Below are 15210 nucleotides of genomic sequence, written 5' to 3' on the forward strand. Positions count from 1 at the left end.
TCTGCCACTGTAATTATAAAAGCTTGCAAAAAACTATTCCCATTATTACTTACTCAACAATCAATCAAAGTTCACTGTTCCTACTTAATTTTCAATGTTCAAACTCCATTAATCCAACCCATGTTTGCTTTTATCAAGTCGACGAAACGAGAGCCACATGGCCCAGTCACTGGAACACCAACTTCTGCTGACTGTTTGGACATTGAGTGCCATTTTGAGACGAACAAAAAGAGGCTTCATTTCTATCAGAAGTGTAGTCTATGACCGTAGCAGAAGCTTTGATAGACCGACACTAGATTATGCACCATTAAACCAAGCCTGCAACTTGCTTTTTAAAGACAATGACAGTGTTGGTTTATGCCAAGGAAATGCATACCCCCTTGTCTTCTTAGATGTACGCAGGCAGATAGATTCACTGTGTTTTTCCAGGGTATTAGAGCCTTCCATATGATATCATATAACAACACATTAGAGGGGTTGGTGTAAATTACAAGATCCGTTTGAGGTTTTGGCCTTTGAAAGATTCCATGATTTTTATCGACAGTGTTTTCGAATGAATGAGGCTGAGACTAGCACAAGTAACGAAGAAAAAGAAAAAAACATTTCATCTCATTTCCAGCCATTTTCAATTGCACAAAGGTTGACCTGCATTTGCTTAACTGCCACTCTTCCTGCTAATAAAGTATCTGGTCAATAATTATTCCCTGGCTACAACCTGATCAAACTCCCATTCAAGATATAAATACTTCATTAAATTGTTATTATTTTTTCAATTTTCAGGTTGCCAAATGGCATGGGAAGAATTGGGTTGAAGGAAAAATAAATATATACTTTTACAAACCCTATAAAATCCTTTTTCTTTTTCCTTTTTTTCTGCCGATATTGATAAAATAATGACATTATACATTGCTTAACTTATGTTCAAGTTACAACACTACAATAGCACACCATCTTTGGATGATTGTTGTCCTATTCCTTCTGGATAAATGACAGAACAAGATCTGTATGTACAGTAAACAGTTGTGTGTCCACAAACAGCTGGGAAATGAAGGGGAGAACTGTCAGTATATTTTCAGCTATACATGCATATATTTGCTATTTTAACATTAAAAATGAAAATGAAAATGATCATCCTGAAAGACACAAAAGATGATGAAAAACAAGAAATGGAGGAAAACAGGGTTCAATATTACTACAATTTAGCCTGAAATCATGAGTGGCAGCTAATATCTAGAGGTCTGATTAAAGGGACTCACCTTCATAAATGGTCGATCACGACTAGGGAATGAATCAATGAAACTCTCTTTTAAAAGCAACGATACCTGAACAAACAACTTCAGGATCTTATCTGTTTTTTTTTTTTTGAACAATACATGGTATCACAACAAAAAAAATATAAATATTGCATTATACAAACTCCACCTTTCATCTGCCTGTGAAAGACTTGTACACACATAATCAACACTAAGCTCAATAAAAATGTTGTCTATGTCACAGATTGGCCAACACAAAACTATATAATTACGTCTTTTGAAGATATATGGATCCTTAGAAATTTCCTCAACCAACAGGTAGGCAAAACCCCATAATTTTCTTCTAAAAGTAGATTGGAAATGACCTAATTTTGTGCCAAGGATTCCCCACTAGACATTTTATGTTGAAATAATAAAAATATGTTTATCAATATATCTATTTCCTTTTGGCTGGTACTACAGGGTCTTTTAACTGATCTTTCTAGAGTATTAATGCAATTGATTTCAATACTCACTCATGTCTAGAGCACATACAATATCTATGATAGAAAATCATATTCCTATCGATCAAATAACCCTCACACTAGTAATTTGTATATGGTAACAGCAATATCTATGATAGAAAATTCTAAAATATTCACATTTGTAGACATGTTGCTTTGCTGAAAAATTCTAGTTCAACGAAACACAAACCTTATCATTATTGGACTGTACATTTGTAATTGTGTGTGACCGCATGTTAGAGCAAAGAGAATCCAAGTATGATCTTAACACCGCTAAAAAACCTTTGGCAGCTTCAATCTATGCCATAAAACCACAACAATTAGCAAATCACCGAAATATGACAGTGGCACTTCATTAGATGACCTTGAACAAGTACTTACACACAACCCAAAACAGAAAAAATAAAAGATGATTCAGTGATTAATATGGATAATTTCCCAAATAAAGAGACGTGATAAAATTATAAACTTCAGAATATGGTGGTACTCTAGTCCACCCCAAAAAAGATATCATAATATCTAGTTAGACCTCACAATAATCAATGCATGATAGAGATATCAATAAGTTGAAAAAGCAAAACATTAATATCTCTCATATATGTTTCTGTTATCACCACAATGAAGAAAGGCTTCTATGAGCCATTCATGGAAGGTAAACAATTCCCTTGTGCAAGAAACAATATGAGACAAAGTAATGGTGATGCTCTCTGCACATCAGAAACAATGCCAGACTACAATCTCACCACTCAAGTTCAATAGTATGCTGCCAGGAAAGGGTTCATGTCATCTACGGTTATAAAAATGCCAACAATGATTTCTACGGGTCCGCCTAAATGTCATATGGTGCCCATGTGAACCACACTCATGTTTGAATTGCATAAGTTCACTTGATAATTATATGTGAACTTGTTAGTGGTCTTTCAGATTTAGGATTTGCATGGAAAAAGCATAATTAATATTGATGGCAAAAAACCATACCTGCACATCTGTGCACTCATGTACTGGTCTTTTCCTCCCCAAATAACTTTCACCAACAAGCTTTGCATGATAAGGACTTAAGCATGCAAAGAGCTCCCTATGTTGTGGCAGCTGTGGTATTGTGGACGTCTTTATCTATCACACCATGCAATGAGAAAGTTAGAACAGAACAGAAGGGCCCAAATCTTAGCTAAAAGGCATCTCAAATGCACAATGGAAACCATGTAATGAAATTTAGCATATAAACTAGTAAGCACTACAAATATGCGAACTAAAAGCAAGCAATTTTTGTCAATTTGGTTTTCTGTTTGCTAAGCAAGAAAACAGGTTTTTACACGGTGTGATTAACTTCCTCCATTGATCTGAGAAAAATAGAACACATCTATGAGAATTGTCATATTAAATATATACAGTATTATAACAGAAGAAGACATCAAACCGCTGAACCATAATTTATCAAGCACTCCACCGCAATAGGAAAACAAATAAATAAGGAAATGAGGAGAAAGTGTAGAAGACAAGTCAAACTTAAACACTTACTTTCAGTAGCAAAAGGAAATAATACTGAAAATATATATTAGAATTTTTAATGAAAAAACATTATTATGCCATATGGTAACTCTCTGACTTAGAAAAAAGAACAAGTGTAATTTTCATTATCAAAAAAAAAAAAAAGAATTGCAATGCAATACATTTGAGAGATACAAACCTGGTTCTTATTAGCATCGACCAGAATTACATTGGCTAACTTTAACTGCACTTCACTTGTTTTGTTCTTTACACCAACCTAGAGGTGAGTAAAATTTTATTAGCCAGTACATCAAGGGAAAACAAACACTACTAATGAAAAGCTATGAAGTGTGCATTAATTCTATATCCACCACATGGTCCATTGCAAGCAACTTTATGGGGAGATAATTTATTAAAAAAGATCATATTACTTTCTATATGTCAATGATAACTAGAAAGAAATCTCCCCATAAGCTTGACATGAGTATTGTCATATAAACAAATTCTCACTTAAGGTTTCCATTGGAACTAAATAACTTGAGCATGCCAACATCAAGCCTGTTTTGAAAACTTACTATGTAAGGAACAGGCGCATCTAAGAAGTCTAGCATATCATCTGGCAAAACCTGCAAATGTTGAAAGTAAGTACAAAAAATATGAACAGTCTAACTATCAATTTAGAAAATCAGAAGAGATCGTTCAGAGATTATACCGGCATCAAGAGGCTTTGCCATTGGTATGGCCGGATCAGAGGGACAATTGACAAAACTATAGCAGATAAAATTCCCTGCAAATAATTTCAAAGCTTAATATAAATGCAGAGATTCTAAATTTCTATCTATCAACAAAAAACAAGGTAATCCATATCATTCAAATATAAGTTATAAACATCAAGCTGAAAAACTCAAAAGAATTGAGATGAAGTGTTCTAAATATAAAAATATAAATCCACATCCATGCAAACTCCAAGCAATAATCTAATTATAAAATGTTCCAGACTAGTGGATGCAACCAGCCCTAGAGGCCACGGAAGGAGAAACACCAGTTTTAAAGTTAGGACTGCATAATTGCAACACATTCATCAGGTTTTAACATAAAGATTAGTAGTTGCAACATAGAGAATCGGAAAAGACTACACCTACCAAATTTGAACAAACAACCACAATCTGTTTCTCCAGCAATGCTGCTGCAAAGATTGTTAGCACCTGCGGGATAAGAAAAATCAATTCAGTGAAACTCTCAACAGTCCATACAAGACCAAGCAAGTCAACTCGCACAGACAAACACAAAAACGAGATAAATGGTATTTGGTAATAAATAAAAGAAGGCTTAAAACATCAGGTCAAGTCTAACAAATGTTACAATTAAAATCATGGTTGCACTTCAACAGAAACAATTTTAGATATAACAATACAGTGCCACCATTTCACCACTGGATATATAGACCCACTCGAGAAAGTGTAAAAGAAAATTATGTTATGTTGTTAAAATTTCACAACACTAAAGTCCATGAGGAAAAAGAATTTACATGACATCAAAATCAACTAGGAGGAAAACCTAAAACTGCATGTTATGCTTCTCTAAATAAACAAGGACATATATTTACATGTTCAAGCCGCAGAGATCCACACATGCATGCAACAGCCCACGTTGATAGAGCAGTTGCTTCCTCTTCTGCCAAAAGGGCAGTGTGTGCCTGATAAAAGCAGACAATGGTGAGATGCAATCGACCCACCAAGTTTGAAATGTGGAGTGCAACATTATTCCATGCTATGAAACTAATAATCATGGTTACCTCAGCAAATTCAAGACTTGTACTGCAAGATCTCAAATCAATGGTTGAGCCAGCAATATGCAAAACTTTTTCATCAGGCCTATGATATTCCAGTGGATGAAGGTGCTCCAAAGGATGAAACCTAAGTTTTGAACCCCTTTCTGGACAAGGTAACCGATAGTATTCACATAGTATCTGCAATGATCCATGATTGTTCGCCTGGAAATTGGAGGGAACCACAATTTCTAAGATATCAGGGGGGTAAAACAAAGTGTGGCATACCATAAGGGTAAGGTTAAAAGCTTAAATTAACTTGAAGCATTGCCCGTTCAAACCTTGGCCCATTCAAGTATATCAAGGTGATCACTGGAATCCTCCTGGCCAGAAATAGAAGCCTCTTCTGTTTCTGTATCATCAACATCACTCCTCAAATTCCTGTCGTCACAAGGGGAACCTTGAAAACTGCAGACACATAAATACCATAATAAATCAGACAATGAGGACCAAGTCACCTAATTCATTTGCAAAGTTGCAGATGTAGAAAACAACAGATAGCATGAATGTGTTACTTTCTGAATTATTAAAAGAATAGCCAAAAGATAAGACTCCTAAATGCAAATGACCCAAAGCATACTTCAACAAAAACAATATAAAACTTATTCACATATAAACATTCATAGAAATGAACAACCAGTTAAACAAATAGGAGCACTGCAAAAGTTATACCTGCAGGAAGATTCAGAACTTTCATACTGATAATAGCGTAGAAATGGCAAAACAGCATTTGGCAAATGTCTTTCTGCTGCTTGCTTATTTGTTGTGAAATCATCAACATCAGTATCACAATCTTCAGGATCTGCACCACCGGATTCTTTTCCTCTTTTAAACGACTCAGTTTCCAGGTCAACTGGAACAACAGTATCATGATTAACAGCTTTGTTTGAGTCAAAGTCACTCTCAAGCATTTGATGCTCCAAGCCATTCCCATCATCATTACCTCCAAGTTTAGAATCTCCTGAACTTATCTCAGAAGGTTCGGTCATTGTGTTCTGCATGTCCTCCAGAGCTCCTTGATCTGTTAACACATCATCTATATTTGCTTCATTGCTGTAACTCTCCGACAATTCCAAATCTATATCACCAATACTTTTTGTTAACCGTTCCAACCTTTCTTCATCAAAGATGCTGCATGAAAATTTTAAGACGAAAAAGAAGTCATGAAACCAGTGGAACGAACTAAAACCATGTTGCTAGCATCAAATCCTCAAGATTTCATCCAAAAACCTTATCAAGAGAGACCATCTCCATCAAAGCATGAATTTAAAACAATTTTTCGTGTGCTAAAAGCAAATAATAAGTTAACAACAACAATAATAAGTTAACAGGTCTGTAAGTGATCCTCTTTATCATTTGTTGTATCTGATGTGTAATAAAACACACCTATTCAGAACACCAAAGTGCAATTCAAAAAATGGAAGCCTCGAAAGGATGCAATAACATCTGCGAGTGGTCATCACATAACGACTCAGAGACGGGTAGGCAGGTTGTCTATCTGAAATCAAGGAAAGCAATCCAGAGGGCTTCTGTACTATTTCTTCAACTAACACACAGCACCCATATAAAGTGGAATTATCAGCAACCTAAAGCAAAAAGGGACAAAATGTCACAAAAAGAAATTTAAAGGTACCATAGTTTACACTGTCATATGGAAATTAGAACAGAAACAACAAATCAACAGCAAATTAAACTTCTTGTAATCAAATGAAGATATAAAAGAATCAACAAAAAGTGATCACCATTTAATATACACATGAAAGTACCACAGGCAGCAATCTAGTGAACTTAAAATCAAAGTATAGCATACAAATGAGTAAAAGATTCAAAATTTACATACATGTCTGTGTGTGTGAATAACAACCATAATAAAAATTAAAGTGAAATCTGTTAGCAGATATTAGCAAAGAACAAGGACTTTGGGATCCAAGACAAATGAGACCAAGTCAGTTCAACAACATTCCAGAATACATTAGCCTCCATTATCAGTCTAGAACATGAACAAGTCAGATATATTCACATGAGTTCACTTCTCAGTATCAATCTCTGCATCTATAGAAATTTAAAATGGTCATCAACAGCCACCGTCAAACTTTGATCATAAAAAAGCGGGTAAGAACTCAAAACAGAAAGCAAAGCTGAAAAAGATATTTCAACAGTAGTCTCCCAAATAGCATAATATTTCAAAGATTACCTGCAACCGGAATACAAATGACAGGTCACTTTGTTTTAGGTGTTCCTGCAAGAAAAGGATTGTGACATAAAAGATTAGCATTTGATGTAATTCAATTTGTACCGTTGGATCTGGGGAGCTCAACTATAAATAAAGTTTTTCCCCTCATTTGCACATTCCATTCAGAGTTATTGAATATATTTGAGAGCATTTACTCAAACACCTTATGTGAATTGCTTTCTTGTGGCTTTTTCGGTTCTTTCGTTGCTTCTTCGCTTTATGTTTACTTCCGCTTTAGTGCCCTAGAGAATTTCCTTTGTAAATTCTCACTTTATAGAGTTAGGCAGATTTGAAACTAAGTTTCTGCCTAAAGCCACGCGATTTGCGAGACTAAAGTTCTAGCCCCATGAGATATGCATGTGCTTACATGAGTCTCCGACATTGAAATTGTAATGGAACTAAATGCAGGGGCTAAAGTCAGGTCATATTGCGTATGGCTACAAGTGCTAGCAATCTGATCTAACCTCAAAATAAATTTGTCAGCCACATATATGACCCACTCTGATACCAGTAAAAAAAAAAGGTCTGGTTTACATTGTCGATCAAGTGATAAAAACTCAAATCATGCTGTCTGAAGTATTTAGTTAAATAAATTAGAACTCAATAAGACAACTTTTTTTATGATAAATCTCCAAATAAGGATTGATGAGAAGGTACAAAAGCAAACAGCTCTAGATAATCTATCATCAAGATTTTCAAGTTGAAGAGCATTAACATCAGATTTTAGTAAAAATACCTGTGAAAGAAGAATTTCATTCAGCTCACTCATTGAAGGAGTTTTCTCAACGGCATGAACCTAAAATAGAACAAACTGAATTTAGAAATACCAGCTTAAATGCACATCAATACTGCACATGCATATTTACACAGGAAAGAAGCAAAATATAATTGACAAAACCACTCAACTGAGCAACATATTACAGCATGAGTTAAACTCTTATTAGTAAGTCCATTTCACGCTCAACTAAGCACTGCAAAAAGTAAACAAGTAGAAGAAGAACCATCAGCCAACCTCTATGCCTCCGGGGAAGCAAAATGAAAGAAGATCCTTGTGTTTAAGTGGCAGTGGCTTCTCTGGGGGATAAACAAATAAAACCTGAAAGCAGAGAACAAAATCAATATCCAAAGACATGATCCCCACCCCAATCCCACCTCCGAAACGCCCTTCAAGATATAAGGAATCACTTGTTTTATGAAGAACACTCACCTGGGGTTCAACGTAAGGTTCGACCCGAGAATTATTCTGACAACTTAGAGCACTTCGCAACTTCCCCGAACCTTCAGATTGCCTGGTGACATATTGCCTTTGAAGTGCCTGAATATCACAACTAGGAGGAAGTCCAACAACAACCATGCTCTCAAACAACCTTGATGGTCCTTTAAAAGATCTATGATCCTGCACACTTAAGAACAGAATGTTATGAAAACACTTCGAAATTCTTCATTATTAGTTAAAAATAATAATGGATATATACAAGTAAAATATAAGAGGTTTATCAGACATCAAGGTAGGCCTTGCAATAAATATAAACTGAATGTAATTAGACAAGCTGTATTAAAATAACAGCTGCATAAAAAAAGTTGCATCCCTCAGTAGATACTTGCTGAGAAGAGTCCATACACAGGTACGAGTAACATTAACAAGAAAATGTTCACTTGAATTAAGTACCGTACCAAATGTTGCAGCTGAAAGTTTGCCCACTGACGCTTTTGGCTAGTCAGAACTTCCGGATTGTAAGTTCCACATCTCACTTCAGGGGGTTGCGAGAAGCCTTTTAACACTCTTGCAACATGCTGCTGTAGCTTCTGAAATTGGCTACCGCTATTCTCATCTTTCAATGAATATACAGCAGATGGTCGGGGAGAATGAACAGCAGTTGCAGCTGCAGCAGCAGCAGCAACTGCCCTTGCAACATCCTCCTTCGTCGGCATGAAAATGGATGCAGTCCATCCAGGGCTACCAGAATCTTCACTTTTGGACATCCTTAAAACTACTCAACTGCTAACATACACAAACAAACAACAAATAAACATAAACAATTGCTAAAACTCATGGAATTCGACTTAAAATACTAGCTTCATAATTTCCGCTTTTCAAGCAAAAAAGAAAATGACAATCCATCTTTCAATAAATCGTAATCGATCATCTAAAAACATTACCGATCTAATCAACAAATACAAGTTGAAGAAAATACTGAAATCGACCTTTGGGCTCAAACAAATTATCCTAATTAAACGTCTATCTCAGTTGAAAAACCCATTCAATCCATCTTTCAATAAATCGTAATCGATCATCTAAAAACATTACCGATCTAATCAACAAATACAAGTTGAAGAAAATACTGAAATCGACCTTTGGGCTCAAACAAATTATCCTAATTACACGTCTATCTCAGTTGAAAAACCCATTCAATTACTTCCATTCTATTGAAAAAAAAAATTACTTCAGTTACAACTTACAGCAAGCTTTGAGAATTTTAAAAGTCAGAAGTTGGAACAGATCGATTTTCTTCAATAGAGTAGGACGCTCCGAAATACAGTAATTTGAACATAGTTTTTTTCATAAACTCGAGCACTCAAGCATAAAAACAAAACCCCTAAGTAAATAATCTAAAGAGAAACTGTGAATCCATGAAGGTCAGAGCTACAAAGCAACGGCCGTAAAAACAAAGAAAAAAATGTTTTCCAGATAAAGATGGGTACTGAAAGTTAACCTCAATAGAAACTAAACACAGAAGAAAATCAAAACCCCAAAAATAACTTACCTCCAAAAAAACGATTTGAAGTTGCCACAAAGGGATTTTTCGTCTTTAAACTTCACAGATCGATAAATTAGGGGGGAACCCAAAATTAACAAAGAGAGAATGAAAATACTGAGGGTTTTAAGCAGCCGCCATATAAGGAAAAAGGAGCTCTCTGCTTGAGGTCAAAAAAACCTTCGGTTTATTATTTTCTTTTCCTCTTTTTACCAAAGCAAAGAGATAACTGTATTAAGTTTCTGGTAATTAATGAAGGTTTTTAAGAAGCAATTTTTTTTATAAAAAAACTAATAATAAGAAAAGGTTTTTTTTTCTTCCCTTTTCCTCGTATGCGTCGTAGAAGATGATGATAACAAAATAAATATTATAAAAAAAAACAGAACCACCAATAAGATGCTCTAAAGCTGCAAACGAATAAAAACGACAACAAACGAAGCAAGGTGACGGTCAGTTTCAGTTCCTTTGTGTTGCAGTTCTTGTTTTTGTCATGCTGTTTAGGCTTAGTGAAAGCTTATTTAGACAGGCATATTGAGAAATTACTGATAATGAATCCCAGAATAAAGATTTATTTGGAATATAATCCATTTAATTAAAAGCATCCGATGCATGAAATCTTTTACAATTTAACCATGAGTTTAAAAAAAAATTGAAGGTAAACATTAATTTTAATTATTAATTAAAAGCATTATTATTAAAATTTATTAAAATTTGAGCGGTAATATGCATATAAATTGTTTTCTTTTGCGCGCAATGCGCCACTATAGCAGGGAGAGATTTATTTGTTAGGATTCGTCAGATCAATTTGATATGGCGTTAAATATTGACACGTGGATATTTAACCACGTGTGCGGACAGGATCCTCGATATACGGTTCGGTGAATGTAGTTGTGGTTTGCCTTTGACTACGTCTTACCCCTCACCTTTATGCCTAGAAAAAGTGGTATCATGAAAAGCTTTGCCAAAATCAAAATCATACCTCAGCTCTCATAATGAAACAGTTAAAAAGTTCTCATATATATTTTTTACCATATTAAAGTTTGTGTTGTTTTAATATGTATTTAAAATATTTATTTAACTTTGAAAATAAATATTAATATTTTAAACATTATTTTAGATATGTAACAAAGGTCACCTTCTTCTTAGTTTTTTTTTTATTTTTTAAAGTCAAAATTTATATATTATTATAATATAAAAAATGCTTTTTCTAAAAACCATCTAAATTTAGTCATGTAAATCCTCCCAAGCGTCAAAATATTATATATTCTTAATGGAAGTCTAATATTTAAGTGAATTAATAATAATCCAAAATAGATGGACAAGTGATTAGGGTGGAAGATTATTTTATAAAAACAATAATATGAAGGGTGGCGTAGGGAAGTAGGCAAATAATTAAGAAGCAAGCATGATAAGGGTTGCCCAAAAGTGTTCCCCATTGGGTCCTGTGTTTTCTGGTTGTTGTTTTGCTCAGTAGTTGAAAGACTTGGATTAAGGGTGGGGACCAAAGACAATTTGTACGATGAAAGTTGAAAGCCCACATTTGTGTATGATTGCATCGAATACAACAGACATGAAGGTCTTGCTGTGGGCTACCACGTGTTACTGTTTCCATTCTTTACTCATTATCCCTTTGTTAACAATGCACCACCATTTTGCTTATACTCACTCACTTCCTTGCCCACAAATTTTACCTATCTAAAACCCAGCGATTTACTCAAGCTATTCTTTAATTTTTTACCATTAACAACAGCTTTAGGAAGTAAATCAGGGTTAGCAGAAAATCCGTTTATCGACAAAGCCACTGAAACTGATTTTTTTAATAATAATAATAATTTGAAAGTTGGAGTGAACTTGTCTCTATGTTTAAGTTGATATATTCAATGGCCATTTGATACTCTTGACTGGGTTCATGTTTAAGAAACCCAAAGGCAACCAAATAAAGATAAACATTAAACATAAATAATTGAGGTAGTTAGGATTGAGACGGCGTTTATGCGTATCTTTCATTTCTTTTTTTCACTTGCTGACGCAAATCGGGTAGGCAGGGTCCATTTCTTATGATTCAACCATCATCTAAAGTCCAAAACCCGTTTGTGAAAATTCCGCAATGAGAAAACGATATGGTGGTATTTTCTTTATTCAGCCTTGGAAAGTCCTAGTTTCTAGTTTCTACCCACCCATTCTTCTTCTCTTCTATATTTTAAGGAAAATATTAAAATATAAGGAAGAGGGCGTTGAATTTATTTTGATTGAGGAAAAATAATTGAATAATGAATTTACGTCTTTTGTTGTGTTTTACTGATATTATTAGTATATTTTAGTATTTCTTTTTCATATTTATATCAATATTTTTATTGTTTAATCATTTTATTAAATTAATGTCACTTAGCTCATTAACTTAGTTGTTAAATTACAAAAATAAATTTCGTAATTAAAATAAATTATATTATTTAATAATATTTTAATTTTTTATTTAAAAATTCAATAAAAATATACATATAATGATATTTAAACGCGAATTAATTAAACATTTAATTTACCATTCAAATAAAACTTTATTTTAATATTTTTATCCATTTTAATTTTAATTATGCATATTTTATTATTTTCATCAATTTGATGTTTCTTTTAAATAAATATCTATATTTCAAAATTGTGATAATTTTTTTAATATTATATTAATTTGTTAATTTCTTTTTAATATTAGCAAAATCTATGATGATTTAGTCCCATCCCACTTGAAACGTGATACAGACAAGTGACATAAAAAAGAAACTAATTTTGATCAAGAAAAAAGAAACAATGGATTGAAAATAAATAGGAAATTCAACACGCATTTTGCAGCCATTATTATCACACCTCTATAGTTACAAAATAGAAAAATATATATATTAAAAGAATTTCGTCAAACTGTAAATGAAGGCCCCACTTTTAGGTTGTGAATAGGATACCATCTCCAATCCAATAATATTGGGCTTGAATTTTAGTTGGAGTCCAGTGTAATGTGATAAGTCCTAAATATAGTTTCACTTTACACGTCGATTTTAAATTTTTAAGGGAGTTTTAAATTTTGTACACTCAAAATCATTATAAACTTAATTTTATACCCATTTTATATATTAGAAGTGAATTTCTTTTATAGATAAGATATGTGATTAAATCTGAATTCTCTACTCGTAAAATAATAACTTCCCAATCATCTGTGTATCAAATAATTACTCTTATATATTATATTTATAATTTTGTATGCTATTTATTTTATTATGTAACACAATATTATATTCCTGCCACAAGTGGCGAAGCTAGAAAATTTTTTGGGAAGCCGAAATTAAATTATATATTTTTATAATAGTAAAAATACAATTTCATTATTTTAATAGTCTATATCTTTATAGTTTTTAAAATATTAAATCAAAATTTTATTATTTTGGTGGGCTAAAGTGAAATTTTACCGCTACTAATTTAAAATCTTATAAATTATAAAAGAGTCTAAATAAAAAAATTCTATTTTAAGGATGCAGACCCCTATTAGCCCCCTTGGCTCCGTCACTGCCTGCCACTTACTTTTTAAAAGTAACTTGTTTTATCATAATCCTATAATTATAAAAAGAAAATATCCAATTCTATTTAGTGGTTAAAGCTCTTGTCAAATATCAATCATCCATTTAACATGAGTTCGAACCATGTTACCATTACCTTTAATGTTGTATAAAAAAAAGCACCTCTTCACACATATTAAAATATATTGTCATAAAATGCTTTACTATTTTAATTTGAAATTTTCAATCTAATTATTAACATCTTTAGTATTTTTCATTAAAGTTTATCAACTTATCATGTTGATTAGACTCTCATTATGTTGTTTAATTCAATCATTAACATAGTTATAATTTTTTTGTTAAAATTTGTCAAATTGACGTGCTGACTAAACTGCCTCAGATTACGGGGATAAATAAACTGTCAAGTTAATAAATTAAAAAAAAACTACTAAGCATATTAATGATTGAATTATGCTTTGTAAATTAAGTATTAAATATAATATTTATAATACAACGATGTTGTTTTTTTATAAAATGCTTAGAATTACCCCTAATCCCTTCCCACCCAAGGGTTGGGAGGGGTCCCGACCAATGGCGAAACTAGGGGGCTAGTAGGGGTCCCGGTCCCCCTAAAATGAATTTTTTTATATAACCATTTAAAATTTTTAAAATTTAAATTGGTATATGTAAAATTGTACTTTAGCCCCCCTAAAATATATAAAAATTTGATTTAATCTTTTAAAAATTATAAAGATGTAGTCTATTAAAATTGTGAAATTGCATTTTTTCCATTATAAAAATTAAAATTTAATTTCGACCCCTAAAATAAATTTTTGGTTTCGTCCTTGGTCCCAACCACCCCTTAGAATGGAAAAGTTTCTTTTAGACTCCTTTATAATTTATAAAATTTTAAATTAATAATGGTAAAATTATATTTTAGCCCCCCAACATGATAAAAATTTGATTTATTCATTTAGAATTATAAATATATAAACTATTAAAATGATGAATTTATATTTTTACTATCGTAAAAATATACAACTTAATTTTGGTCCTCTAATTTTTTTTTAACTTCACCATTGTCTCCATTATTAAATAATAAAATAAAGATATCTGCTCGAACTTGCATCCTCTTAACACAGTGTTGTTAATTTATTAAATATAAAGCAAATATATATATTTTTTGAAAGAGTAACTATTATTGATAAAAATATATGTATTTTAACAAATAGTAAATATATATTTTAACTTTTCATATACGACACGGATACCTATCCAATATTGTATAAAAAAATTATAATTTTAAATATTTGAAAGAAATAGTTTTTCTTCCAAAATGATATATTTATACAGTCAACGCGAAACTCAGCTGAAAAGAAAATGCGTGTATGTTACACGACTGTGTAAAGCAGCACATGAAACCCATGCCAAGAAAAGCATCCATACAACGCTTGCTATCAAAGAACTTTCAACTCTGGCACATGTTCATATTCTCTCTATTTAAATACATGGACTTCAGTTTTAACCAATAAAATATACTAATAGTGTTTTCTTAAAATTTTCAATTGGAGAGCATACCGAAATACCATCAATAAGTTCATTATCATAAG

General features: G+C 32.6%; 1 protein-coding gene across 4 annotated transcripts; it reads right to left on the bottom strand.

Moving 5' to 3' along the window:
• Positions 1-730: 730 nt before the first annotated feature.
• LOC107907105 (uncharacterized) lies at positions 731-10618 on the bottom strand. Of its 4 annotated transcripts, XM_016834325.2 has the most exons (20): positions 10071-10618; positions 8980-9304; positions 8513-8701; positions 8318-8401; positions 8042-8101; positions 7267-7311; positions 6459-6658; positions 6016-6203; positions 5745-5925; positions 5354-5480; positions 5040-5237; positions 4851-4940; positions 4387-4449; positions 3957-4031; positions 3820-3870; positions 3444-3521; positions 2735-2869; positions 1947-2054; positions 1257-1322; positions 731-1038 (listed from the first exon to the last, which is right to left on the bottom strand). In XM_016834325.2, exons 2-20 carry the CDS (start codon positions 9286-9288, stop codon positions 970-972), a joined length of 2316 nt encoding a protein of 771 aa, XP_016689814.2. In that variant the 5' UTR covers positions 9289-9304; positions 10071-10618; the 3' UTR covers positions 731-969. The 4 variants fall into 4 exon arrangements, with proteins under 4 accessions (XP_016689814.2, XP_016689811.2, XP_016689812.2 ...); XM_016834322.2 differs by having other exon boundaries at positions 5745-6203; XM_016834323.2 differs by having other exon boundaries at positions 5745-6203; positions 8980-9307; positions 10071-10597.
• Between the last annotated feature and the right edge of the window lie 4592 nt (positions 10619-15210).

The sequence above is a fragment of the Gossypium hirsutum genome, chromosome D05 (assembly GCF_007990345.1).
Source record: "Gossypium hirsutum isolate 1008001.06 chromosome D05, Gossypium_hirsutum_v2.1, whole genome shotgun sequence".
Classification (NCBI taxonomy): Eukaryota; Viridiplantae; Streptophyta; class Magnoliopsida; order Malvales; family Malvaceae; genus Gossypium; species Gossypium hirsutum.